The sequence below is a fragment of the Bos mutus genome, chromosome 17 (genome assembly GCF_027580195.1).
Source record: "Bos mutus isolate GX-2022 chromosome 17, NWIPB_WYAK_1.1, whole genome shotgun sequence".
In the NCBI taxonomy this organism is placed as follows: domain Eukaryota; kingdom Metazoa; phylum Chordata; class Mammalia; order Artiodactyla; family Bovidae; genus Bos; species Bos mutus.
In genome coordinates, this window is record NC_091633.1 from 330,743 (window position 1) to 358,181 (window position 27,439).

General features: G+C 68.6%; 2 protein-coding genes across 5 annotated transcripts; both read right to left on the minus strand.

The window, feature by feature from the left end:
* Positions 1 to 15,062: 15,062 nt before the first annotated feature.
* Positions 15,063 to 16,325, minus strand: GP1BB (glycoprotein Ib platelet subunit beta). Its single transcript, XM_070386701.1, has 2 exons — positions 16,293 to 16,325; positions 15,063 to 16,233 (listed from the first exon to the last, which is right to left on the minus strand). Exons 1-2 carry the CDS (start codon positions 16,323 to 16,325, stop codon positions 15,238 to 15,240), a joined length of 1,029 nt encoding a protein of 342 aa, XP_070242802.1. The 3' UTR covers positions 15,063 to 15,237.
* A 667-nt stretch (positions 16,326 to 16,992) lies between these two features.
* Positions 16,993 to 24,033, minus strand: SEPTIN5 (septin 5). 4 transcript variants are annotated; one of them, XM_070385674.1, is made up of 12 exons: positions 23,915 to 24,033; positions 23,759 to 23,769; positions 19,770 to 19,866; positions 19,589 to 19,675; positions 19,280 to 19,403; positions 19,070 to 19,204; positions 18,853 to 18,970; positions 18,663 to 18,764; positions 17,852 to 17,948; positions 17,632 to 17,767; positions 17,408 to 17,510; positions 16,993 to 17,278 (listed from the first exon to the last, which is right to left on the minus strand). In XM_070385674.1, the coding sequence occupies exons 1-12, from the start codon at positions 23,955 to 23,957 to the stop codon at positions 17,222 to 17,224; spliced, it is 1,110 nt and encodes a 369-aa protein (XP_070241775.1). In that variant the 5' UTR covers positions 23,958 to 24,033; the 3' UTR covers positions 16,993 to 17,221. The 4 variants fall into 4 exon arrangements, with proteins under 4 accessions (XP_070241775.1, XP_070241776.1, XP_070241777.1 ...); XM_070385675.1 differs by lacking the exon at positions 23,759 to 23,769 and having other exon boundaries at positions 23,915 to 24,027; XM_070385676.1 differs by lacking the exons at positions 23,759 to 23,769; positions 23,915 to 24,033 and adding an exon at positions 23,096 to 23,712.
* Positions 24,034 to 27,439: the final 3,406 nt, after the last annotated feature.

Below are 27,439 nucleotides of genomic sequence, written 5' to 3' on the forward strand. Positions count from 1 at the left end.
GCAGCTGAGGCCAGGCCTCTGACCCCCAGCCGCCCAGCCCACCGGGAGCTCGTCTGGCCAAGAGGAAGTTTCTGAGACCCCCCGTTTCCTGAACCTCAGGGCGGGCAGGGCTGGGGCCGCCCACTTCCCTCCAGAGCCCCCAGCCCTGCCCTCAACGCCTCCAAGCCGGCCTGAAGGCCCCGCACCTCTAGCTGCATTGCTTCCTGGGGCGGAGGCGGGCAGGGTAGCCTGGCGACTTGCCCTGATCTGGGGTCAGCAGGGGCAGGAAACCCCTTTGGACAGGGCGTGAGGGTCCTGGGCAGAGAGAGAGAGAGGGCTGGGCCAAGCTGCCTTCCCCCCGGGTGAGGCTGCCCACAGGGCAGGGTCGTGACCTTTTCCTTTGTGCCCTTGAGACCCAGGCAGGCCCACTGTTTCAGGGCCAGCCCTGTGAGTGCCAGGTGGGCCGACCTCCACCGTGTCCAGGGAGATGGTCTGAAGCAGCGGGCAGCCCCCGGGGCCGGGCCAGGGACCGCCGAGGTCAGAGCCGCCCCGGGAGGCAGGCTGAGTGGCAGCAGGTGGTGCCAGAGCTGGGGTGCTCAGGCCCGTGGGCTGGGGAATCTGGTCTGTTCCTGCTGGGTCTGGGGCAGGAAGTGGGGCCCTGGGCTCCAGCGTGGATGGGGTGGGCTCCGCGGGGCCGTTTCCTCCTCGGGAACATCCTGCCAGGCAGGCGGCAGGAGGGAGGATGGCTCAGTCCGGGCGGCAGGAAGGGCCCGGGGCTGGGCGTCCCCTCGGGCGGGGCCCTGGGGGGTCCAGGCAGAGAATGGCCTTGTGGCCAGCTGAGCCCTGGATTTGGGAGGCGGGCCGGGCTTCCCCCAGCTAGGAGTGGCCAGAGAGCCCGCGGGCAGCAGCTGAGCCTGGGCAGGCAGCCCAGCCTGCTGCCCTGCTCCGGGCCCCGGGTGGGGGTCGGCAGCCCGCTCTCCACTGCCCCCCATCCACGGCCTAAATATAACCCGGGCCGGCGCCTGCCCGGGAATAGAGACCTCCGTCAGCCCCCAGCAGGTGCTGGTGGGGAGAAGGTCAGCGTGACGGGCGGGGTGCCCGGTGGGCGGGCTGCCCGAGGTGGGTCATGTGAGTGTCCGGTGGTGAGGCTGTGGCGGGGCGGCGTGTCCTCCTGGGACAGCTGGGTGCCCGGCCTGTGCTGCCTGGGGCTGGCCGGCCACTGCCCTCTCCCGTGCCCCATAGCCGAGGTACAGGCCCCAGGAAGGCTGGGGCACCCCCTGGCATGTGGATGACGGCCCAGCACACGGGGCTCTGCCCCTGGGGCCTGGCACCTTCTGGCCCCACATGGTGACAGACCGCCCGCCCGGCCGCGCGTGGTCACTCGGAGCCTGCAGGGTTCCCATGCCCTCCACCCTGGGCCCACCCGTGTGTCTGCCCACTTCCCCCAACTCCTCCAGGCTCTTCTGAGCTGGACCCCTCTGGACCTCACCCCCTGCCTCAGCCTCGAGCTGTTCCAGACGGCCGGGGGAGGTCCTGGCCCCACGCCCGGGGGTCAGGGCTCCCAGGGAGGCAGGGGCCTGGTCCATGGCTGGAGCCCAACCCCAGAGTCCATGGTGCGCCCCCCACCTCTCCGCTGCCCTCCCCAGCCCCTCAGGACGTCCGGGGCCCCAGGCCCTGCCCCGGCCCGGTCCCGAGCCCAGCACCACATCCCTGCGCCGGGCAAGCTCCGGACCCCCTGGAGCTGGTGGAAGGGGGCCGATCAGGGGCTCAGCATTCTGCATTCCCAGGGGTGACTCATCCACCCTGACCCTCGGGGTCCCAGGAGGGCAGGACCCAGCCCCACGGCCAGACCTGCGCTGGTGGCTGGACACGCTGGAGGTGAGGCTGCGCCCGGCCCTGCTTGTTTATTCTGCATCTCGTTTTTCTGGTTTGGAGCCTGGGAGCCCAGGCAGGGTCGGGGGCCTGGGGACAGGGAGGTAGGGAAGGAGGGGGGCCCCGCAGCCAAGCAGCAAGGGAAAGGGTGGGCCCGGGGCCAAAGCCACCCCCGAGCCCCGCCCACCTCGCCCTCCCCGTCTGCGCCCACGCCACCTGCAGACGGCCACCGCGTGGGCATCCCCGGGCTCAGCCCGCCCCCCTCCCCGTCCGCGCCCACCCCCGTCCACCCACTGGCCTGAGTGCACGCTGCACAGAGGCCCTGGACCCCGTCTCCAGGGGGCTTCCGGGTCACGGGGTCAGGAGAACCGGCAGGTTGCAGAAAGCAGGCGCTTGGGTCTTGGTCCCTCGGGGACAGCAGGCAGGGGGCAGTGCCTCAGGGCCCTGGAGTGTGGAGCTACCACTGGGGGCCTCCCACCCACACGGCATCCGAGGGCTCCTAGGGGCTCCTGGAGCGGTGGTGGGCACCGGCTCTGACCATCCGGAGCCAGTGGCTTCCAGGGAGGGGCTGGCCTGTGGGCTTCAGCCCTGGTGGGCACAGCCCCCCAGCCACAGCCTGGTGGGGCCGTCAGGCAGGGTCTGCCCACTGGGCCTGGTAAGAAGTGGGAGCCCTGAACAGCTGGCGACCCTTCTTCCAGGCAGCCCAACCAGATCTCCTCAGCACTCAGGACACCGGGGCTCATCACCGCGGACTTTGCACCTCAGGGCCAGCGTAGCCAAAGCAGGCGGCCGTGTGTCTGCCCGCACAGCTGGGGCCTGGGCCTGGCAGTGGGGGCCGCCTGACAGGGTGGGGAGAGGGTGGGGAAGGGGTGGGGCCCGGCCCAGGGGTGCTTCTGGGCGTAGGGTTGGGGGTGTGACCGAGCCCCACCCGCTGGGACCAGACCAGGGATTCAGCACAGGTGCCTGGAAGGCTGGGGGCCCAGCTGTACCAGCGCCCCGAGCACGTCTTAGAGCCGGGGCCCTTAACACCCGTCCTCCCTAGCAGGGCCCAAGCCCTCCACCCTGCAGTGTCCCACCCCCGCCCCTGGGCACTCCAGGCACTGGGGACTCGGGAAGAAGACGGCCCCTCTGAGCTCAGAGGGCCTGGGGCCTGGACCCCTCAGCATCCAGGCCCTGGGGGGCCCCTTCTTGTGCTGAGGTTAAGAAGAAAGGGATTGACTTGCCCACGTCCCTCGCGTTGCAAGGCAGGTTCTTTAACCAGCAGGCCCCCGGGGAAGCCCCGGCTGCTCCCCCACCCCCGGATGCCCTGTTCTCGTGCCTGCAACCCAGGCCGGCACGGCCATCCATCCCAGATCTCCCCGCCCCGGAGGCCACGAAGCCTGGGGTTCCTCAAGCCCTGGGCTCTATCCAGGGGTCAGAGCAGCCCACGGACCCACCACCCTGACGGCAAGCAGGCAGGGCAGACCGCAGGCACCCCCCACTCCCAGGTCAGGAGATGCTAGTCCTTGGGGATCCGGAGCTTCTGGCAGGCCTCGCAAGGCTCCAGAGGCCAGCGAGAGGGGCCAGCAGGCTGGGGGCCCATACCAGCCCCCCGTGTCCTGAAGCTGCCCTGACTCTGGCCCCTCAAGGGGGCTCCAGGCTCAGTGACCCCCATCACCGGGAACTGTGGCCTGAGGGGCTAAGGTTGGCTTGTGGGCGGGGGTGACCTCTGAGGCCGCTCCCCCTCCACGAGGCCCGGGCGGGCGCCTCAGCTCAGCTTGGGTTCCAGAAACATTTGCTTTAAGTCTTAAAATATCAGGTTCCCGCATCACGGGATTCCCTGGGGGCCACCGGGCAGGCAGGAGGGACTGAGGAGTGAGCGGATCCCCCCACATCCCCCAGGCCTCACCCCAGCAGCCTCTCTGCCAGGCCCTCGGCCGAAGCCAGCCGAGCACTGGGGGTCGGCCTTTTGGGGGGAGGGCCTGCGGGGGAAGCCCCCAGGGTGCCCACAGCAAACCACGCCTCTCTGGGCTCCTCTACGCTTCAGAACCCTTCCCTGGGGGAAGCGTGGGTCCTGGCAGCCCCACAGTCCCCTCGAGGACAAACTCCCTGCAGCAGGGCCCAGGGAAGGGTGCAGCCAAGGACGGGCCAGATGGGGAGAGGGGCCCGGGAACCAGCCTCGTCCTCTGGGCCGTGGAGCCTGACCCGCCTCAGGGCCCGGAGGGAGGAGCCCTGGACAGAAGGTGGCGTCAGGTGAGTGCTGGGCCCACATCCGGGTGGCTCTCAGGGACAGGGGCGCTCGCTTGGGGTCCTGAAGGATGAGTAGGAGAGTTCTGGGCTGGGCCTGGTTCTGGTTGTCGGGCTCCCCGCACAGAAGGATCAGACTGGGGGGTCTGGGCTGGGGCTGGGCTGGTGGGGCTGGACGCAGGCAGCGGGTGACTCGGGCGTTCAGGTGAGCCAGGCTCCAGGGCCCGGCAGGCGCAGGGGACAGGAGAGTCCTCCTGGGTGACTGCAGCAGAGTAAAGGTGGCTGCCTCTCCTGCCACAGCCCCAGGGACCACCGCCTGAGGAAGGCTCAGGCCCCATAGCCCGCCCGCCCAGCCCGCCCCCGGCAGACCACCGGCCTCGGCCCAGGGGACCCGCCTCGGCACAGAGCGGGAATTGGAGCCAGGCAGCAACAGCTGGGCCCACTCGAGCGTCCCCCGGGGCCCCCGCCTCCATTCCCAGGCCCCCATCCCAGCCTGTTCCCAGGCTGCACCCCACCCCCCAGAACCCTGCTCAGGACCTGGGCGGCCTAGGCTGCGGGAGGACCACCAGCTGGGACCTCTTGCCTACCCCCTGGCGACCCGCCCTTGGGCCAGAGAGTACTCCTGGGGCAGCGGGTGACGAACTGCCACCCGCCCTCCCGACCTGCCCCGTCCCTGCCACAGCCCCAGGCTCAGCCTCCCCGCGGGCACACAGCCCGCTGGGACCCGCGGCAGGCCCGGGGGGCGTGGCAGGTGGCGGGGCGCAGTGCAGGCAGAGGCCCCCAGCCCTCTCAGGCAGGCCTGTGCAGGTGCAGACAGACGCCGTTTTGGTGGCTGCGGGGGGGCGCCTGCCTCTGCCTGCCTCCCCGGGAGCGGGTCTCGGGGACCCCACGTCTCTGTCCTCACCCCCACCGCCACCCATGGTCTGGGCGCCCACTACCATGGTGAAGGCCCCACCGCGTCCCCCCAGAGGACTGGCTGCGGCCACTCGGGCGGGCAGTGCCTCCCAGAAGGGCCGGCTCTACACTCTGGATGCCTGGCTGCCTATCTGTTAGCAGGGCCTCCTGTACCCGGGCCGGGCCAAGCCTCCCATTTTACAGATGGAGAAACTGAGGCTGCGCAGAACTGCAAGCTGGAGGAGTCCCGTGGACGTTAGGCAGAGCTGCCAAGGGAGGCGGACAGATGGGGGAGGGGGAGGGATTGGAAGGGACCAGGGCTCGACGCCCAGATCCTTGCTGCCCGCGTGGTTCTGCCTCAGGGCAGGGCCAGAGGAAGCGGCTCCCCCTACAACCCCGGGAACCGAGTCAGTGGGTAGTTACCGCCTGGAGAGGATGAGGAGGTCGTTGGTGCCCCTGAAACCCAAGCCGGCACCAGCTCTGGGAATGGACGTCTGACCCCTTTGCAGCCCCCAGGGCCCCGGAGAAAATCCTGGAGGCCAAGTTAATACCAAGACCAATTTTTATTTCAACAAAGTTAATTCTCAACAATGTGATACTGAGGGAGCGGGGTTTCACTGCCTGGGGGAGGGGGCTGGAGTCCTGGTGCAGCAACGCCCCCTCCCCGCTCCGGCCCCTCTCCCTGGAGGCCCCTCCCCCAGCCACCCCCTCCCCCAGCACAGGCTTGGCCACCCTGAGGACACAGCTCCTAGGGACAAAGGGGTCCAGGCTGCATGTCCAGGGTGAAGGTGGACCCCCAACTCTGCTCCTGGGCCTGGAGTGCCCTCCCCACACCCCACCCCTGGCCCCTGAGATGGTGGCGGGACCCCCAAGCCCACCCTGGTCCCACTGAGGATGGGGCCCCACCCTGTCTGTGACCCGGGCCACCCAGCAGCCCGGGTCCCTGGGCAGCACCAACCGAGCAGACTGTGACCACGCGGGCGGCCGCTTCCAAGGGCCTGGGCTGGGACAGGGTACTCCCGGGGGGCGAGCAGACCCCCCACCCATCTCTGCCCACCTCCAGGCACCCAGAGAGAAGCGGAAGGGCGGGGCGAGGGCGGAGGGGCTCGCTGACCTTGCTGCCCCAGCCGAGCCTGGGGCTGGACCCGGAAGCCGCCGTGCAGGGATAATCGATGGTCTGGGGGCTCGAGAGGCTTGGCAGGCCTGTCAGAAACCCCTCCTGACGAGGGCCACGTGCACTGCCTGCGGGCTCCACCGGCCCCCACAGACCCCTCCGCCGCCCTCTGCCCGGTGCCCACAGCTCTGCATCGGCAGAGGGGACAGCCCGCTCGGGGTGCAGCCTCCCTACGGCACCAGCCAGTGCCCAGTGGGCAGCAAGGCCGCCCCGTGGGGCCCTGCGCCGGAGGGGCGGAGTCTGCAGAGGCTGCCCATGAAGCCCGGCTTCCCCTGGAGGGCAGTGCCCGAGGGCAGGGATGGGCCAAAATCAAACCAGATGGGCTGGGGGCCCCGAGGGGCAGGCGGGCCATTCGTCACCGTTATCTGCCCGGCCGCCAAATCACAAACACATTTTTAAGTGAAGGACTGGCTGCCACCGGCCTGTGGGCCTTGATGCCGCCCAGCTGTGGCCACTCTGCGTGGGGGTGGGGGTGGGGGTTGGGGAGGGGTGGACGGGTGTGGGGGCAGCGGGTGGCCTGCGGCAGGAGAGATGGGCACCTCCGCCGTGCCCACGCACTGCCCTGCCTGCAGGCTGAGCCCACGCCAAGCCCCCATGTCCACGTGACGTCTCCCCTGCTCGGAGCTAGGGTGCAGGGCCCGGGGCACCCCCGCTCTGCCCGGGGCACCCCTCCGCCTGCCTTCTCCCCAGAGCCTTGGCATCAGAGACTCAATGTCTGGTCCACATGCCGTGGGCCAGGGCTGCTGGGGGGACAGAGGCACCTTCTCTATGGGGCTGGGGGCTCCGGGGCCACTCCAGGGGGGCAGTGGGCAAGACCAGAGGCAAGACAGAAGCAGGGGCCAGTGGCCAAGATGGGCAGAGGCGGGGTGTGAGCTGGCACCGTCACGAGCCCCCTGAGTGTCCCCGCGAAACCAGCCTCACTCGCGCTGTGGCCTGACTGTGTGCTCGGCCCACAGGTGAGGGGGTGGGGGTGAGGGGCTGGGGCGGGACTGTGCCATGCCTGTCCGTCCCTGGGAGCTGAAGGCAGGTCCTGCCCGGCACCCTGGACCCCCGGGCCGGCCCACAGGGGTGGGGGGCGCCGCGAGAAATGGCCTGTGACGAGGTGGGCGTCCCAGGCGGGAAAGCAAACAGTGTCAGCGGCTAATGAGCGGGAACCGGCCTGGGGCCGAGGCCCGGGGGGGCCGCCACCATCGCTCATCCTGACAGGCGGGCGGGCGGGGCGGGGGGCTGGGGGCCGGGGCGGCGAGCACGAGAGCCCACAGAAGGTCCCCTGGAGGCCCGGCCCGCACGCAGACGACGGATGGACGGACAGACGGACAGCCCCCCTCCCCTCCCCCACGACAGCCGGAGGGGGCCCGGCTCCCGTGATCTCCGCCAGCCCGCAAACTGGGGAGCACAGAAGGACTGTCCGGGGCGGGAGGGGGCTGCACTGGGACCCCCGTGCCTTGTGCCGCCCTGGGCCTCTGTTTCCCCATCTTTACTGGGGGCAGGAGGAGGGGGGTCCCGTGGGGTTCCCGCCCTCCCCGAGAGTCCTCCCTGCCCGCTGCACCTCCCACCGGCCTGGCAGCAGTGGGCCAAGTCCACGGCCAAGGGAGTGGCCCCTCCGTCCTGCCTGGGTCACTGCTAGGAGACTGAAGTGGGCACTTTAGCAGCCCGCGACCCAGCCCGTGCCGGCAGAGCCCATCCGCCCTGGGCACTGCAGGTCTCCTGAGCGGCTGGGCCTGGGGGCGCTCCTGAACCCCACGGCCCCCGGAGGTGGCCGCCCGTGCGGTGTCCAGGCCCCTGTCCCACCTCGGCCGGGAGGGACGGGCAGCCATAAATTCACACCACCGGCCGCCCGCGGGATAAATGTGTCATCGGCCGCACGATTTACGAGCACAGCCCTGGCCCGCGAGGCAGGGAAAACAAGCCTGTGTACACACAGACGGGCGGGTGGGGAGGGGCAGCGGCCGAGGGCATGCAGGGGCACGGCCAGCGGCGGGACGTGCGCCCACAGGAGGCGTGAGGACCGTCCTGCCCCCCACATGCGCTCCCTCGTGGGGAGGTGGCCGCCGGGCTCTGTGCCCTCAAGGCAGGTCTTGGCCGCGGGGCCACGGCCGCTGCACACAGAGGCAGAGGCAGGGTGGACCAGGAGGACGCAGGGCGCCCGGGGGCTGGGAGATGAACGGGGCTGGGCTGGGTTGCCTCTGTCCCACCAGGCCCACCTGCTCCAGTGTCTCGGAGGCCTGGGGGCACCACGACACACCCTGGACACTGGTGCTCAGGGAGTTGAGGGAAACCATGTAGGAAGACCCTTCACAGTCCTGCCACCACGCCAGAGATGGCCGTGCCCGCCGCCCTTGCCCACAGGGCCCTGGGGGGTAGGCCAGGCTCCAGGCCCACCGGCACCAACCTCAGTTACCTGCTGGGACCATTGCAGGTTCAGCCACCGCAGCCTGAGACACAGACGGGCCCAGGGAGACCCAGGGGCACTCAGAGGGGACGCAGGGGGCCCGCAGCATGTGGGGAGGATGCCGTGGGCTCCTGACGGCATCACTGCTGACAGACCAGGCCTCAGGCACATCGCGCAGAAGGCTGCCTGCGGTGTCCACAGTCCCCACTGTCTACAGACGATGCCACCCTCCTGACAGCTTCGCCGCGGAGGCTCGGGAGTGCGGCCCGGGAGAGTCTGGTACCAGTAGACCCTCAGCCCAGGGAGAGGGACTGACGGATGACCCAGACGTCACAGTGTCTGAGCCATGTCACCCCAAGTAAAGAGAGGCAGCCCTGAGCCCCTCAAAGACGTTCCCACACCAGGGACCCACAGAGAAGAGACCTGCAGAGCAGGTTGAGACCCTGCACAGCAGAATCTGACACACTAGGGACCCCACACAGTAGGACCGCACATGGTAGGGCTGCACAGTAGGACCACGCACAGTAGGGACACGCACAGCAGGATCCGACACGGTGGGACCGCACACAGTAGGGCCCCACACGGTAGGACTGCACACAGTAGGGCCATGCACAGCATTTAGCACCAGCAGACCCAGAGCCCCGACACACAGGTGGTCCTGCTTTCCTCACACAGAGGCGCACGGCCCCGCCGGGGTGACATCTCTCGGCGGTGGCGTCGCAGGCCCCACCTGCTCCAGGTCTGTCGCGGGCGCCCCTCCGGTGGGCACGGGGCACGGGCGGGCATGCTGGGACAGGCGGCTCTCAGGGCCCTGTCCCCAGCCCCGCCCAGACAGAAGCCGGTCCTCAGGACCTGCAGACGGGTTGGAATTCTTCAAGAGCATCTTTAAACAAACAAAGCCAGAGAAAAGCAAACGCCCCAACACAAACCACATCAAAATAGACGTCTGCGTAGACGCACCGTCTCTTGCGGGGGCCCACAGAGGCCAAGGGGGCACGACTGCCCGGGTGACGTGTACGCTGCCGGGACCCCCAGCCCCAGGCTGCAGCCCCCTCTCAGGGTGGGCATGCCAGGCCAGGCCACACTGGGCGGGAGACGGAGCACCATGGGAACCCTTTACCTCCCCTGGGGTCTGCATCCCCGCTCCCCAGGGAAGCCAGCAGGCACAGCTTGGGGGAGCCCCTCCAGCCCCCCACCTGTGAAGGTCCCCATGGGCCTGGGACACTGGCACGAGGCACAGACAGCAGTGCCTCAGCAGCCAGGGGGACTGGTCCCCGCTGGGCGGAGGTCTGAGGACCAAGGTGCTGCAGCCCAGCCTGCACCGTGCTGCTGGCGGCCTCCGGGCAGGGGTGCCCACGAGTGGGAACGTGAGCGAGAATGAATGAGGGGGAGGCCCTCCCCTCCTCCCCCAAGCTGAGACCAGGGCACCTGGCACCCTCACACTCTCCTCTGGACCGAGACCCTCCCTGTCCCCGCCTCCATACACTGGCTTGGGGCTCAGGGGGGCTGGTTCTAAGCATCCAGGGGACCATCTGCGTGACAAGGCCCAGGCCAGCCCCCGGGACACTCGGGGCCTGTCTCAGGCACAGAATTCCCAGAGCGCCAAAGGTATTTTGAGACAAGGAAGCCCCCATCCCCATACCCATCCCTTTGAGACAAGCCAGGGAAGATGTCATGGTGGACGTCTGTGGGCTTACCTGTGTACAGGTGGCCTTATCTCTGCTGCCTGTGCCCGGTGGGGCATCTGAAGGACAGATGCCCAGGGCGGGCACTGCCAAGATCAGGCTCTGGTTCCCCCTGCAGGTCCCAGGAGCATCCTGACCCCAGAGGGTGCTCACACCTGTGGCGGGGCCCACCTGGCCCGTCTCTCAGCACTCTTTGTCTTGCTGGCCCTCAGCAGCTGGCGCGGCAGGGACAGGAAACCCAGATGGAGGGAGGGACAGACAGCATTTCCCCTGGGGCAGAGGGGACCCCTGGAGGCTGTGCTGGGGAGGCCGCTGACCCCCAGTTCCTGCGGGCCAGCCAGGGGTCTCCTGGTGCAACAGGATGTCTCCCTGCAGACATTTCCTGTCTGCAGACAGAGACGATGAGGGCAGTGAGGCTGTAGCCAGCACCGGGTGTACACGGCATCGGGTGTACACGGCGCCGGGTGTAGACGGCACCGGGTGTACACAGCCCTGCTGTAGCCAGCACCGGGTGTAGACAGCCCCAGTGTAGACAGCACTGGGTGTAGACAGCACCAGTGTACACGGCCCTGGTGTACATGGCCCTGGTGTAGACAGCACCAGATATATACAGGCCCAGTGTAGATAGCACCGGGTATAGACAGCCCAGGGCTGGTGACTGTATTGCAGAGAGCTGGGTGGGGGAATCTGCCAAGGACAATTCAAGGACAGAGGGACACAGCCAGGGCTGGGCCCAGTCACCAGGGCCAGGGACCCCACAGACCCCCTCAGCCTGGGGGGTGCTGGCAAGAGCCCCCCACTGATTTACGGTCGCCCCTGGGAGGGAGCTGTGGCTGCGGAAGCCTTGTTCTTGCCCCCCCTCCCCCTCGTTGGGGGTCAGCAGGCTGGGGTGCGCGGTTCTCAGCTGGTTTCCAGATGGGCCGGTGGAGAGGTGTCTGGAGGGGCGCCCAGGGTGGGGGGTCGGTAAAGGGACCCTGCTTTGTCTCTGCGGTCGGTCGTCTCGCGGCTCTAGGCCCGTCTCTGTCACACGGAGCCCCCTTCCCCACGACCGCCCCGGTGGGGGGCTGGGCTCTGGTGATTTATCACCCGCTGCCTGTCCTCCATCGGAAACGCCGGGGGTGGGCGCAGACGGTGCGCTGAGCTATGGGCCCCCAGGGCCCCGCCACCCACACCAATGTTGTTGCTCCGTCTGGGCGGCGGGCCCACCCCCAGCACGACCAGGGCCTGGCCCCCAGCCCTTCCCGGGGCCTCGTCCGCGGGACCCTCGGAGCTCGCGCCCAGCGGGCGGCGGGTCCCTCCGCAGGCTGGAGGGCCGCGGGGACCGCGCTCCGCCGCCGGCCTGGTCGAGAGGTGCCCCTATCCGTGGGCACCCGGCGGGCGGCGAAGCCAGCCTTTCACGGTCCCCTCCGCACGCCCCCGCAGCCCCCGCCTGCGGGCGCACACAGCAGGGACTCAGTAAGTGCTCACCGAGCCAAAGAGCGGCGGACGGCCGCGCCGCGGGCTCACTGGGCTGAGTCCTGGGCCACGGCCGCCGGCGGAAGAAGCCCCTTATCTTCCCGCAACCACGACCGGCTGTCGATGTGTGGGGGGGGGCGCCCTCGCCCTGCCCCGCCCCCACCGGAGCGCCCTGCGGACCCTGAGGCCGCCCAGTCCTGCTCTGCGGCCCGCGCCCCTCCATCCCCCCGCACCCCTCCATTCCTCCCGCACCCCTCCATTCCCCCCGCAACCCCTCCATCCCCCGCGCCCCTTCATCCCCCGCGCCCCTCCAATCCCCCGCGCCCCTCCATCCCCCAGCACCCCTCCATTCCCCCCGCAACCTCTCCATCCCTCGCGCCCCTCCAATCCCCCGCGCCCCTCCATCCCCCCGCAACCCCTCCATTCCCCCGCACCCCTCCATCCCCTGCACCTCCATTCCCCCGCAACCCCTCCATCCCCGCGCGCCCCTCCAACCCCCGCGCCCCTCCATCCCCCCGCCCCTTCATCCCCGCGCCCCTCCAATCCCCGCGCCCCTCCATCCCCAGCACCCTCCATTCCCCGCAACCCCTCCATCCTCGCGCCCCTCCAATCCCCGTGCCCCTCCATGCCCCGCAACCCCTCCATTCCCCGCACCCTCCATTCCCCCACCCCTCCATCCCCTGCAACCCCTCCATCCCGCGCGCCCTTCATCCCCTCCAATCCCCGCGCCCTTCATCCCCGCGCCCCTTCATCCCCCGCCCCTCCATCCCCCCGCACCCCTCCATCCCCGCAAGCCCCTCCAACCCCGCGCCCCTCCAACCCCCCGCGCCCCTCCATCCCCGCGCCCCTCCATCCCCCCGCGCCCCTCCAATCCCCCGCGCCCCTGGGCTCCTGCGCCCCGCGCCGTCCTCCGCCCAGTGTGCCCCGCGGGGGCCATTCGGCGGGTCGCGAGCGCCCTCTGCTGCCGGGCTGAGGCCGCGCTCCGGGGAGGACCGGCCGTGGCATCTGCCCTTTTCAGGGACGAAAACACCGAGGTTCCGCGCGCTTCTCTGGGCTGTGTCCGGCTGGGCCGCCGCCTGGCCTCGCAGGGACTCAGCGCTCTAGGCACCCCCTCGGTCGTCCTCCAGTCGCCAGGATGTGGCTTGAGCGTCGGGGCGGCCCGGGGTGGTGCGCCACGTGTCTGGGCAGAGTAGGCCAGGATGCAGGGCAGGGAGGCCTTGGATACTCTGGAAAGAGTGGCAGCAGGAAGCTCGTGCCTGCCCCGGGAAGAGCCCGGCCTTGCTCTGAGGCTGCCCACCACCCCAAGAAACTGGGGACCAGTGTGGTCAGAGGACTGGAGCTGCAGGGCAAAGGGGCCCGTAATTGCCCACCTGGGGGCTGCAGGCATGAGGGGCCAGCAGGGCTGTTCCCATCTGGATGGAGTCTGAGCCCCGGGGGGACCAGCCTGTCAGTGGGGAAGGCACCCTGGGGCAGGGTATCCTCCCTGAGACGGAGAAAGGGACACAGAGGCCCGGGGCTGGCAGAGGGGCTGTGCTCCCCCCATGCTCTGGGCTGGTCAGGGTCCCCAGCTGGGACCGCGCCCCTTCGCCACACCCTGGAGGCTGAGGCCCCAGGGTCTGTGTGTGGAGTGTCAGCTCAGGGTAAGGGCCGGCAGCCCTTGGTGGTCAGTACCATGGCCGGAGCCCCTAGAAATCACAGGGAACTGGCAGGAGGGCAGGGCGAGCCTGGAGTAACCACGGGGTTCTGCTGCCCTGTTGTCTGAGGGGGAAGTTCTTCCTCGGATCTGACCACACCATGATGCCGGCCTTTTCCTCTGTCAGAAGATCCAGGCTTCCGCAGCCCCTGGCCCCCGGGACCACCATACCCACCCCCTCAACAGGACACTGGCTGGGAAGCTGGGCTCCTGCTCACCACTGGTCACTCCCAGCTCCTGCTGGGACCTGTCCCATAGCCCAGGGAGGCCTCCCTGTCTTAGCTTGAGGTCACCTAGGACCCCCCAGGCCCCTTTCTCTGGGCCCTGCATTTGCCCCACAGAGGCCTCAGCGAGGAGGAGAGGGGATCCCTGGGGCCTGGTCTCAGCTCTGCTCCCAGGGCAGCTACGGAGAAAGCTCTGGGGTCCAACAGGGAGAACCCACCCCCCTCAGAATCGGGTTTCTTGCTGTGGAAAGAAGGGGTGACACCCCGTCCCTGCACTGCAATGGGGCTGAGTTTAGGGGGTGGCTTGTGTACCTTGCACGATGACTATTACCTCTGACCCCCACCAGGGCTCCGGGCCACTCCCTGGGGGGCAGGGGGCATTTCTTTGTGCAGAAGGGGCCGCTATCCCAGATCTGGTGATAAGCCTGGATGGACAGCGGACAGTCAGCTGCAGCCCACAATGGGCCGGATGCCATGCACCTGCCCACAAAGGAGGGGATGGCTCCCACCTCACGTCCCACCGGCAGCCCCGAGATAGCATCGGCCCGGCCGGAGGGCCATCCGTCTTGTCCCACAAAGGCTGAGACAAAGACCGTGTCAGTGGCAGCCTCCCCGACCGGGTCAGTGGGGCCAGGGGCCTTCCTGGGCCTGGGAGCCGGGGCTCAGGCCCCAGGCTCCTCATCAGCGGCCTACATTGTTCACAGGGCCAGACAGGTGGGGGCCACACCTAGAGCGGAAGTGGGGAAAGCATCGCCGTCTCTCTGGGGCCGCCAGGTCCAGCTTAGCAGCCTGAGCCACGCTGGGGCACATACTCAGGATTTTCCAGGCCCTGGTGGCTCGGCCTGGATCCAGGGCTGGGATGGGGGAGACCAGGGCCTGAGAAGCAGTCAGGGGTGCTTTCCTGCAGGAAGTGGCAGCCAGGTGGAGGACACGATTCAGAGACCCTGCAACCCCCTGTGCCTCCTCACTCCTGCAGGGAGCTTCTGTGGACCCCAGCTCACAAGGCTCACCCTGTCCTTACCTGCTCTCCAGATCTTCTCACTCAAATGCCCAGGAAGGTCCTGCTGGGGCCCCTGACTGCCCTCACCATCCCTGGTCCAAAGCACTCCTGATGCTTTGGGGAGCCTCACACCCTGAACCATCCTTGGAGCCATCTGGCAGACCCGCCCTGGCAGCCAGAAACCTCCACTCCAAGCACATGCTCCGCCCGTGGGGCTCCGACTGTCCCCACACTGTCCTCACCCCCCCCCCAGGTGGGCACTGTCCTTCCAGCCCTTCCACACCTCCCCACTTGAACTTTGGGGAGAGTCGGGGGGTGGGGGGCAAGTTCGCTCACTGCCCCCACCCCATGTTCCCCGACCAGGAGGTGATATGGAGGTGTATGAACTGCCATGTGGGAACTCCTCCCTCCTCGGAGCTCTTTCTGGGTTTGGGAAGGGGATTCCGCGGCACACGGTGAAGATCGGTCGGGTGGGGAGCAGGGTTTATTGGCAGCGTAGACAGCGTGGGGGGGTCCTCGGTCCAAGTCCAGGCATGGGTGCGTGTGGCCAGCGGCGGCGCAGCAGTCGGGCCCCTGCGCGGGGCCGCCGGGGACGCAGGTCTGGGAGATCTTGAGGACGGGGGAGGGGGCCCGGCCGCACGGTTCAGCGCCAGTCGCTCGGCTCGGGGGTCGCGCGCTCGGCGGCCAGCGGCTCGCTCAGCGGCCTCCGGCGCGTGGCGCGGGCGCGCAGGCTCCGCAGGCGGCACAGCAGCAGCGCCAGCAGCAGCGCGTGCAACAGCCCGAGGACCAGCAGCAGGAGCTGCGCCGCCAGCGCCCCGCGGCAGAGCGCACCGGGCGCGCAGGTGGCGCGCAGCTCGTCCTCCGCCAGGTAGGGTAGCAGGCGGCCCCGCAGCGCGGGGGGTGCGGCGCAGCGCAGGTCGCGGTAGGGCTCGCGCTCGGGCCGGCCGGCCAGCCAGGCCCGCAGCGGCACCAGGTGGCAGTCGCAGCGCCAAGGGTTGGCGCCCAGGTGCGCGGCGCGCAGCACCGGCAGCGCGTCCAGCAGCCCGGGCGGCAGCGCCGTCAAGTTGTTGCCGGTCAGCACCAGCTCGGTCGTGTCCGGCGGGAAGACGGCCGGCAGCGAGGCCCACGTCAGCCCGCGGCGCCCGCAGTCCACGCGCGTACCCGCGCAGCGACACGGGGCGGGACAGCCCGCGGCCGAGCGGCCCGGCGGCGCGAGCAGCAGAAGCAGCAGGCTCAGCGCCCCGCGCAGCCCTGGAAGGGAAGCGCCGCGGTGAGCCCGGCCCGCGGGGTCCCGGGCGGCATCGCCACCGCCCGCGAGCCTTTCCACCCGCCCGCCGGCTGGAAGGGTCCTCCGGGTCTGGCCCGAACTGCTCTGACTGCAGCCCAGAGGATTGAGAGCCTCCCTGCCAGATGTCCTCGGGGAGCGCGCGGCCTGGGCAGACCCTAGACTCACCGAAGCCCATGGCGAGAGGTCGGCGACCGGGCGAGCTCTGGAGCTCCGGGCGGTGGTCGCAGGACCGGGCGATAAGGCCTCCCCGCCCCTCCCCTCCCCGGCCCTGGTGCGCCTGCCGAACCGACCACAACGCGGCCACCCCGCCAGAAATAACCCAGAGGTCGAGCCGCCAGCACAGATAGAGCGCTATCGCCAGGTTGCCGGCCGACCGAGCTTCCGGCCCCTCGCTCCCGGGGCGCACAGACCATGCGGACACCCTCTTCGACGTTCACCAACATTGTTCTCCTGTCACCAGGACAGGGTGCAGCATTCACAACAGAACACACTGGAGAATGGGGCTCGGGGCCAGGGATCATGCGGGTGGAGGGACGGGGACCAGGGACTCAGGAACCCAGAGCGACAGTGCTGCTGGGCAGAGCGGGCCTCCTGCCCCTGATGGGCAAAGGGTGGGCCAGGGGCGGGTGAAGCCAGTTTGCCGACCACCCGCTGCTACTGGAGCCCCCCCCCTCCCCCGCCCGGGACCAGGCCAGGCTATGGGGGAGGGTCGCGGGCATTCACTGCGAAGCCCAGCCGCATTACGGTCTAACCCTGCAGCCAGCTGACCTCCTTAGGCCGGGAGGGAGCCTAATCACTTCCGCTCCCAACCTGTGCACAGAGGTGCCTGGTGAGTGGGGTAAGGGGTAAGAAGGACCCACGGGGGCCCAAAGGGAGGCTCCGGAGTCGGGAAACAGGCCAGGGTCCCGGGGATCGGCCCCCACCCCCACTCTGCCTCGGCTCTCCCGCCCATGTAAATGGGGCCTGGAGTCAATTCAGTGACCTTCCGGTTGGGGGCAGACCTCACAAGTGACCACCCAACTTAGATCCAGCGCCCCAAAGCCAGAGAGGTCTGGATGTGGGGGGGCCAACGTCCACGCCCCTGGGAAGCAGATACAAACGAGGGGAGGGGTCGATGCTGAGAATAAATTAGGGTTGGCTGGGGCTGTGACCCAGCGTCTCTGAGAACAGGAGGGAAAAAAAACCAGGTCTGGGCCACTCTGGGGTTGGGGGTCGCGCCCGGGCCTATGGGCGATCCAGATGAATCCGGAGTCGAGTCCAGGCCCGTCGGGGTCCGGGGGTGGGAAGGGCCAGCCCGGAAGCCGGCAGTATAGTTATGGCACGTGGGGCTGCGGCGGGGTCACTGGTCCTGCATCTGCTGCTTCATTTTCTGCAGCATCTCTTGCATCCGCCTTAGCTGGGGGCGGGGCAGGAGCGGCAGGGGGCGGTGTGAGCGAGCGGTGGGCGGGGCCTGCCCCCCCAGCCCAGCCTGGCTCCGCCCCACCCCGCCCATCCAGCCTGGCTCCGCCCCCCACTCCCCGCCCACCTCCTCATCTTTCATCCTGATGAGCTTTTCAGTCTCAGCGTCGGGCGTGGGCAGTGGCAGGATGGGTATGGGGCTCTCCATGCGGCTGTCCTGCGTCAGCTTGCTGCAGGGTGGACACCGGGGACAAGGCTGCTGGAGGCCGGGCTGACCCTCGCCACCAGCACGGCCCTGCGACTCCCGCACCTCCAGGCGGGGACTGGGGGCGGCGGGGCGGGCGCGCGCACCTGGTCATCTGCTGGATGCAGTGCGCGCGGTAGTTCTCGTAGTGCACGTCGCAGGTCACGTCCTTGAGGTCATGCATGTGCGTGCGGATTAGCATGTTGCGAAGCTTCACGAAGTCGCAGTGCGCCTGGTTCTCCACTGCGGGCAGGGGTGGCCGGTGAGTGGGCCACCGGCCCACGGGAGCCTTCCCACCCAAAGGCTGTGCCCCAGGCCTGGACTCACCCTCCACGATCCCCCAGGGGTACAGACGCCCCCGGACCCGCTGCCCCTTGGCCTCCACCACCGTGTTGCTGCCGATAACAGCGAAGGGTGCGCTCTCCTGGGGGGTGGGGGGCAGGTGCAAGGGCTCATGCCCAGTTAGCATAGGTGTGAGGTCCACGTACAAGAGGGGCGTGGGCACGCCTCCAGTGTCCCCAACAATAACCTCTCCCCAAAGAGATCCTGTTATCCCCACCTTGGGCCTCTCTGTTGCCAGCTGAAGCCAGAGCTGGTGCTGCTTACATGGAGAGCTTTTGCCAGGCTGTGCCCAATCAGATGTACCCTCCCCGCCTGGCACCCTCCCCCTCCTTCCCCAGAGCGGAGCCTGTGCCGGCTGTTAGTGATACCCCTGCTGACTTTGGGGTGAAGGGCCCACCCTGGTCCAGGCCTAGTGGCCACTTGTCCCCAGCTTGGCTTCTCCATCACCACTCAAAGCCACCTCCCTCCCCCAGAGCTCAGGACTCTGTGAGTCGGGGCATGCACAGGCCTGGGGTACGAGAAGGGGGGCTGAGCGCAGGGCCAGGGTGGGGCCTGGCCAATGACTGTGCCCTCATATTCTGGCAAGCACTCCATGACCCATGAACCACACGGGACCCAAACCACACTGGCCAGCTGGGACCTGAGCCACCCCCAGCTAAGACTCTACAGCCTGGATGAAAGTCTCACGCCACCCCCCCCAGCCCCGCCCCCCGCCCCAGGTCAGACCAGGGCCCTAGCGCTCCTCTAGACCCGCTGTAGCGTGGCCTCTGGGGTCCCCCAAGCGCTGCAGGCTCACCTTCAGTTCCCGGTCCTGCTGCTTGAAGTCCTCATCCTCGTCCGAGTCGCACTCAGGAAACTGGTACACATGGATCCCAAACTTGTCGATCTCTTCCCGGATCTGCAGCCAGCGAGGACTGTCAGGGGAGGGGCCGGCAGCCTCAGTCCCCTCTGAGCCCCGCGCAGACCCCCCAGGCCTGCAGGCTCACCCGCTCTTTCAGCTTCCGGATCTCCCCTGGGACGAGACAGTCGGCCTTGGCGATGAGGGGCACGATGTTCACCTTCTCGTGCAGGGCCTTCATGAAGCCCACGTCCACCGGCCGCAGCCTGTGAGGGGCCGGGGTGAGGGGCTTGAGGGGTGGGGTGGCGGGAGGGGGTGCCTGAGGAACGGGCGGGCCAGGCCCCTTGGCCCGGGCAGCCACCTACCCGTGCCCGAAAGGGGAGATGAAGTACAAGCAGCAGTGCACCCGGTTGTCCTGGATGTTCTTGCGGTTGAGGCCGCTCTCGTCCCGGAAGTACTGCTCGAACTGTTGGTCCACATAGTCGGTGATGGGCTTCCAGCTGGGGGCAGGGGGCACGTGAGGCCAGCCGGGCTGGGAGCCGGAGGCTAGGCCAGCCCAGGCAAGCCTTCCTCACCACTCAGAGTTGTTGACGGCGTCCCCGAAGCCCGGTGTGTCCACGATGGTGAGCTTCAGCTTCACCCCCTTCTCTTCAATGTCCACCGTATGCTTTAGGATCTCAACCGTCTGGCTGATGCGTTCTGGGGCAGGGATGGTTTAGAGTGGCCTCTGCAGCCCTGACTCCTACGCCCGGGCACCCCAGACACTCCCAGGTTACGTGGCCTGGTGGTGGTCTGGACCCACGCTTCAGGGACAGAGGATCGGGGCTGGACCTGGAAGGAGCCCTTGAAAGGCTCACCCAGCAGGGGGTGTGGGGCCCACTCACCCTCGGCACTCAGCAGTTTCCGCTCCTTGTAGAGGTCGGTCAGGAAGAGGCTGTGGACCAGTGTGGACTTCCCCAGGCCTGACTCCCCTGCCCACAGATGCAGTGGGGAGGTCAGGTCCCAGGCCCCAGACAGAGCATGGCTGCCCGTGCCCCTGCCCGCCCTGGGGCCTGGGCCACTCACCGGCCACCATGAGCGTGAAGTCGAAGCCCTTCTTCACAGACTTGCGGTGCACCTGGTTGGGCAGCGTGGCGAAGCCCACGTACTGCTTGTCGACGTCCTGGCGGGGGTGGGGCAGGTCAGGGGCACGCTCCTGTTCCTGGAGCAGCCCCGGCCCCTGCCCCTACCGGGCTCAGGCCAGGGGGGCAGCAGGGCAGGGTCCCCCGGGAGAGTGGCATCTCAGTGGCAGCAGCAGGCGAGGGTCTGTGGGCAAAGGCCCCCCCTGAGGTGGGAGGCAGGTGGGCCTGGAGGGTGGTGGTGCCCTCAAGGGCTTCACAGACGCCAAGTCAGTGCCTGGAGCAGGGGCAACAGGCACATCCAGCGAGGCCAGTGTCCTTGGGTGGGGGGCAGAGGGCACCAGGACCCGGACCCCTCAGACGTGCCCAAGGACCTCGGAAGCTGGAGAAGCCCCCACCTCAATACTCACCCCTCCGCGAAAGTAGAGGGTGGGAGGCCCCATCTGGCCCCGATCCAGCCGCGGGGGCGGCTGGCGGCAGCGACTGCGGAGCTGCGGCTATTTATAGACAGCAGCCCCCGGCCTCCCTGTGGCCCCGTGCACAGCCCAGGACCCCAGGACCCTGCGGCCCCCGTCATATCCCCAGTCCGGGCACCGGGGTGGGCGCGCGCTGACCCACTTTCCGCGCCCCACTCCACACACACCTTGAGCCGCCTCTGGGCCTGGGTCCGCGGCGACAGCAGCGGCTCCACCAGGCGGTCCTGGGGTGCTGCCAGCGAGTCCATCCCCGCCAGCCTGGGACCGTGCGGGCCACGCTGGGGCCCAGAGGGTCAGGCCCGCCCGCCGCCAGGCGTGTTCTCGCCCCCGGGGCGCACGGACGCGGGCACCGGGGCCCAGGGCGGGGCAGTGCTCACGCGATGCGCGACCCCGAGGTCCCCCTCGAGCCGCGGGTCCGGCCCCAGACGGCCAGCCCCGGGCACAAGTGGGTCCCTGCGCCGGACGGGAGCGCGCGGTCTCCGGGAGACAGTCGCCTGGAAATGAGGCCGCGCGGGCGGAGCCATCGGAGCGGAGGAGGGCAGGGCCCAGCTCGGCAGGCAGGCGGCTGCGCGCGGAGCGGCGCGGCTCGGGCCGTCAGCCCCGCGACTGCACGGCGGGGGCTGGTCCACGGCGGGTCCGCGCCGCCGCGCCCGCCGCCAGAGGGAGCCCCATCCACGCGCTCCAGCCCGGCCCCCCGAAACTCCCCACAGACGCACCCCTCCCTGCGCGCCCCGCCCCCCGCATGTGTCCGGAGAATGTTTACCGCCGCGGCCGCCGAGACCAGCGGGGAACCTGCGAGGGCAGAGACCCGCTCCCCACCCAGGCCCGCGTCGGGCGGGAGGGGGCGGTCAGAGCCCTAGATGCCGCCCCCCATCCCCTCTGCAAACGCGGAAGCTGTGGCCCGTGCGTAGCTCCCCAAACCCGCCGGCCATCCCTGCTGGCCAGACAGCTACTGCCAGCCGAGGGGGGCTGATGGAGCGGACCCCTTCCCGGGGGGCACTCTGTCTTAGCTTCCACCCTGCCCTCACCCCCCAGGATTGGGCAATAGGGGGCCTGGGGGGCTCTGGCTAGCTCCGCCCTCTCGCCTGTGCCCTGATGCCAGGGACCACGGGGGTCTCCTGAGCCCCCAAACCCAGCCTCTCCCCAACCCCACAGGCCCCCACCGGAGTCTGAATAGGCCAGACCAATGGGAAGGAGCTGAGCATCCAAAGAGGTGGACCCGCTGTGAACTCCGTCAGTAGGGCTGGGAGGCCCCCACACCCCCACCCACCCTCCCTTCGTAGCTCCCTGCTTAAGAAGCCTCTGTACCCCCGTCCAGGCCGGAGCTGCTGCCATGGGGCCTGGAGGCCTCTGGCACCTGGGGAGGAGGGGTGGGTCCACTTCTGGGAACAGGAGTGCCTTTCATCCAAGAGGATGGGGGGGGGCAGTGCACAGGCCACAGCCCGGCCCCCCGCCCTGGCTCCAAGAAAGCACCCGCCACGTGGACCTGTGGGGGGCCTCAGGGCTGAGTATCCCCCAGCCTCCAACCCCAGGCGCCACCTTAGACATGGCTGCTAGGACCAGCTCCTGCCGGGTGGATAAGCTGACGTCTCGGGCCTGGGGCACCTCCGAGGACAGAGCGGGCCTGGCCTCATCTCCCCACACCCTGGGGCCTGAAGGGTGCACTGCCCAGACGGCCTCGGTTTGCCCGCTGGTAAGGCACAGCCTCGGGAGGCCCGGGACCAGGGACAAGCCCAGCCCCTGCCAGCCCAGCCCGCGTCCCACCTCACCTGCACAGGGCTGGGGATTCCCTGGGGGTCCCCAAGCAGAGGGCCCTGCCGCCCGCTTTGTCTGGTCCTCAGACACTGCTGAGGACTCCTGGAGCCGCAGACGTGCCGCGCCCACCTCCTCCCCACCGCCTGGTGCCTGACGCTCTCGAGGCGTTTTCATTCTTAGAATCTCCCCGTCAGCTCTGGGAACAGGAGCCAGAGCCAGTGGAGCCACCACTTTCGCTGAGAGGGGGTGCAGTGGGGAGGGCACAGGGGACCACCAGAGCCCCCCACCCAGTGCCTAAGGTGGTGGGCACGGAGGGCCCATAGAGTCCCCCTCTTTCCTGGAGGGGCAACAGGCTGAGGCTCAGAACAGCAGCAATGGAACAGTGAAGACCCACGGGGAGCCTGCCCCAAACGCCTGGCTCCTGGCCCCGACCCCGGGGGGAGCTACACCCACCCACATCACGGCCTCTGGCTCGTGCCCCAGGGGCAGGCATGGGTGAGGCCGGTCCTAGCTGAGCTCCAGGTGGGGCAGACACCGGCCTAGCGGGGCTGGAGCCCCAGCAGAGGACCCCAAGCGTCTGCAGGCCCTGGAGCAGGGGGGCTGGTCTCCCGGGGCTTCCCCTGTCTCTCCCTGAACAATGGCAGGCTGGCGGGCTGGCCCTGCATCTCCTGCATTGTTCGATCCGCAGCACGGGCAGGCAGCTCCCGGCCCCGGCTCCCCGGGGAGCCCCTCGCTGGCAGGGTGAGGATGAGAGGCCCCTCCCCACAAGCCTCGCCCAGCCCAGGGCACAGCCCTCGACTTCCAGCCCCAGCCCCACCTGCCAGGCTGCTCCGCCCGCCTGCTGCACCTGGGCCAATACTGCGGGGTTCCACCCAGGGTGTGAACCCCCATCCCTGACAAGGGTTGCCAAGGCCACCCTGGTGCCTGAGTCGGCCTTCCTGTTCTGCCCAAAACACGGCTGCGCTTGAGCAGAGAGACCTCAGCCAGTGGGGCTGCCCCAGGGCCCCAAGCTCCCCAGATGCGCCCCTCTCCATTGGGTCACCTTGATATTTAAACCTGACCTCAGCCAGGTTAGCAGTGGGTGTCCAGGTGGCCTCCTGTCCAGCCCTGTGCACTTGGAGGGTGGGGGTCCAGGCTGGCCCTTGGGTGAACCACTTTGTACCCCCTAGGTCTGAAGATCCGTGCTGGGCAGGGGGATGACTCAGACCAGGCCCTGGAGGCTCCCAGTCTGGGGAAGAGGCACCAGGTCAGCCCACTCACATCGCTCAGTGGGAAGAGGATGCAGAGAAGCTGGGTGGGGTGGCCCGAGCAGCCGCCCACCCTCTCTGTGTGGGGCCGCTCTGGGACGGCCCTGGCTGCTGGACACAGACCCCTCCCCCCGCCCCTGGCCTTCCATGACCAGGGGCTCCCTCAGGACCCCCAGCACGCGGTCTCGGGCCAGTTCAACAAGGAGAGGCCGGCGCTGGACCAGTGGGAGGGGGCACCCGGCCCATCCCCCATCGGGGAGGGGCCCACGCCGCGCAAGCCAGGGTCAGGATCCAGGACCCCGGCACGGCGCCGCCTCCGCCCGGCAGCACCCGGGCTGACGATCGGCTATCGCGACAGGGCGGGATGACGGCGGGCGGGGGCGGGGTCGCGCCGGGGCGCCGCGGGTTGTTGGCACAATGGGTGACTGCGGGCCGAGTGAGCGGCGGCGCACGCGTACCTGCTTGTCCTCTGCGGGTGCGGGTCGGGTCGGGGGTCGGGTCGGGGTCCAGGGCCGGCCGGCGGGCGGGAGAGAGACCGAGACACGCGATGAGAGGCGCGCGGGCGGCGGGGACAAAGGCGCGCGCGCGCGCGGGCGGGCGGGCGCCGGGCTCACCTGGGGTCGCCAGCTTGCTCTTGTACCGCAGGCCTGTGCTCATGGTGGCCGCCGGGGGGACGTGCGCGCGGGCGGGGCGGCGACGAGCCGAGGCCAAGGCCGGGCTGCGGGGTGACCGGCCCCTCCGCGCCGCCGCCCGCCCCGCCCGCGCGCCCGCCAGCCAATCGGCGCCCGCCGCGCCCACGCGCGACCCGGCGCGGCCGGCGGGGGCGGGGACCCGGGCGCCCCACCGCCCCGCGCCCGCGGCCTGGGGCGACGCCCTCCCTTCCCGCCGGCAGGGCGCCGGGGCACCCGAGACCCGCACTGCGCCCGGCCCCCGTGACCGCGGTCGCTGTCCACCCCGCCTCCTCCCTGCCCAGGGCCCCCGGCCCCCCAACACCGTCCCTGCCCGATCCCCGGCCCCTTACCCAGACCCCGGCTCTGACTCCTCCCCCCTCATGGGACCCCCGTCCACACCTGACCTCTGATCATCCTTGGTGTGCCCCCCGTAAAGCCCGCCCCAGAGGCTCGGGCCTCATACATGCTCCACCACCGCGCTGGCCTGGCAGGCTCTGCCCAGCTGAGGTCAGGGCATGCCCCCCCCCCAACTCATCAGGATGGATGCCAGGGGCTTTGGCCTGCAGAGCCCCACTCCTAGCCCTGTCCGGGCAGAAAGCCTGATGCCTGGCGCGAGGCCAGCCCGGCTCCTCTCCGGCAGCTGCTGGTGGCTGTACCTGGCTCTGCGAGTGCACACACCTGGACAGCCGGTCCGCCCCAGTTCTGGGATCCTTGGTAAGGGGTGAGGGTGAGCTGCCACCCCAGTGCCCTGTGCTCTGCACACCCGCAGGTGGACCCGCTGAGACCACCCTGAGAAGGGGCCCCCGGGCGCTGTGAAGGCGGGCCAGGGTCTGCACCCCACGTAGGCTGAGGTCTCTCCAGGCGGGGTGCCTCCTGTCTCTTTCGGCCACTGCCACACTCCTAGCGACACTCCCAGGTGCCCTCAGCCTGGACCCCCCCGGGAGCGCCCCCCCGGGAGGCACGTCTGGGGCTCTCAGTCCCTCAGGGAGGGATGTCAGGCCTGTGGTCAGCAGCCCCCCAGGTGAGGGCCCCTCCACAGGCAGGAAGCCCCATCCTGTCCCACCCTCCTGGGCCCTTGGGCCCTCTGCTGGCCTGTGGGCTCTGCCATCTCTGAGCGCCGGCGCTGGGCAGACTGTGTCCCCTCTCAGTGTGAAAGTCAGGGGGGCAGTACCTTCACTGCTGCCCGCTGGTCGGGGTCCCCTCCCCGGGCCCCCGCCCAGTCCAGCACGAGGTGTGGGGCCAGCGGGTTTGGAATTCAGGACTTTCACCCGCTCACAGATGACCTGACGCCTCCCTGGGCCCCGGGGCTGTGCCTTGAGATTCTCGTGCTGAGGGACTTCCCAGTGGCCCGAGGTCGAGACACCGTACTTTCACTGCAGGGGGCTCGGGTTCCATCCCTGGTTTGAAGCTAAGGTCCCCCCATGCCACGCCGCCAAAAGACATACGAAAAAAATGTTTTTAAGATTTTGGTAGTGAAACGCAACTGTTCCCATGAACTGGAATAAATAAAGACCACGGTAAACGTGTATGTTGGTTTAGGACTGGCTTTGTCACCAGAGTTTGACAACCTTTCTTTCAGAGTTTTAGGGAGTTCGGGATTGTGGATAAAGGCGTGGGGCCAGAGGGGACACTTGGAGTGCGAGGCAGGACTTCTGAGCCTTCACCAGCCCTGGGGGCCTCTGTGGAAACCCCATCTCAGGGCACCTGGAGCTTAGCAAAGCGGTCCCGTCCGCCAGTGAGAAGGTGAAAGTGAAGTTGCTCAGTCGTGTCCGACTCTTTGCGACCCGTGGACTGTAGCCCACCAAGCTCCTCTGTCCATGGGGTAGAGAGAAAGGACATGGCCTCCATGGCAGTGAGAAAGGACACTTCAAAAGTCAGCACCAACTGGCCCAGGCAAGCCTGAGACGTGGAGAACGGGCTAAGCTGCCCTGTCCTGGGGGTCTGGGAGGGGCTCCAGGCAGCCCCAGGTCAGGGAGTTGGAACTCAGCCCTGAGGGGACTAGACTGCTGGAAGGGCCTAGCTTGGCAGATTACAGGTTTTAAAACAATCTTGTAGACAAGAGGCAGGGAGGAGTGGGACACCACAGAGGCAGCTCTTTTCTCATCTATGTGTGCTCCAGGGGAGGGTGGGGTCAGCAAAGGTGGGCTGCAGCCCAGTCTTGGGCCTGGAGCTGATGGCAGAGGACTCCCGAGGGCAGGCCTGGGTCAGGCCTCTGGTGAAACGCCCAGGGGTGAGCGAAACACCCCGGGCTGCGGGGTGGGAAGCGGGTAGGGTCTGCTCCCCTCTAACCCGGCCGTGAGTCCAGGGGACACCCTGAATCCTGCCACAGATGCAGGGGCTGCCGCTCCAGCTGAGAGACTCTGAGCGACAGATCACAGCTCCGCTGCCTGAGCAAGCGTGTAGGCTCCGGCCAGTGATTCACAGGCCCGTCTTCTGCTCTGCCAGGTGGGATGGCAGGGGGGCCTCTTCCAGTTTCTCCAGCCTGGATGCTGCCAACTGACCACCTGGTGCAACCCTTCCACGGCCCCTGCCCACCGCAGGTCACGACCCTGGGGGCGGGTGACCTTGGGTAGGAGAGCCCGGGCCTGGCCAGCCTGCCTCCCACTGCGGGGCTGTGGTTAAAGGAAAACCCAGCCTCCTGGGCTGGGGGGAGCAGGTCTGAGCCCGCCCCCACCGCCGGAGCAGGAAAGCTGGCAGTGGTACAGGGAGAAGTCAGAGCGATGCTCCCGGGTGGGAAGAACGCTACTTTCTAATTCACAAGAAAAAGAAGGTAATGAGTGAAAAAATAAGCTACACCCAGAAAAATCTGCTCAACCAGCTTGGGCTACAAATAGCTTGACGCTTTTCAGAAAAACAAAACAAAAAAACCTCTTTTTATTTCGGAAGTTCTCCAGAGGCCGCATTTAGCTGGTGCCGAATCGTCCTTCCTGTCAACATAGACGCGTGGGCATCTGTGGTCACGTGGGCGTTGGTGCCTCTGTGTAAGCCCTAAGCCCGGAGGTGTCGGGTTCGAGACAGGGCAGCCTGTCCAGGGGACTGGGGGCCGCTGGCAACACACTCCAGAGCGTTCGGTCCATCTGAGGCCAGGTTCGAGGGCAGAAGCCGAGCTGGACACAGCGTGGCCATCCACACGCCGTCTCTGGGCTGCGGGGGTCAGACCGCCTCTTTGAAGAAATGGCTACCTGCTCTGAACCCCGCTTCAGAGGAGAGGAGGAGAACCACACTGCCCTTCACGGGGACACAGAAGGACCGTAGTCAGCTCAAAGTGGAGCTAACCCACCGAGAGCACCTTCGTGGTGCGCAGGACGCCCCCTTCCCTGCATCCCAGCCCGCTCAGAGCTTCAGACCCTTTGAGGCTGGGGTCCCCGTCCTTGGTGAGAGCATGGGGCTGAAGACAGACCCCACCCCCCCCAGCTCGGCACACAGAGGCTGTGATTCCCGCAGCCCATCCCCACTGGCCCAAGGTGG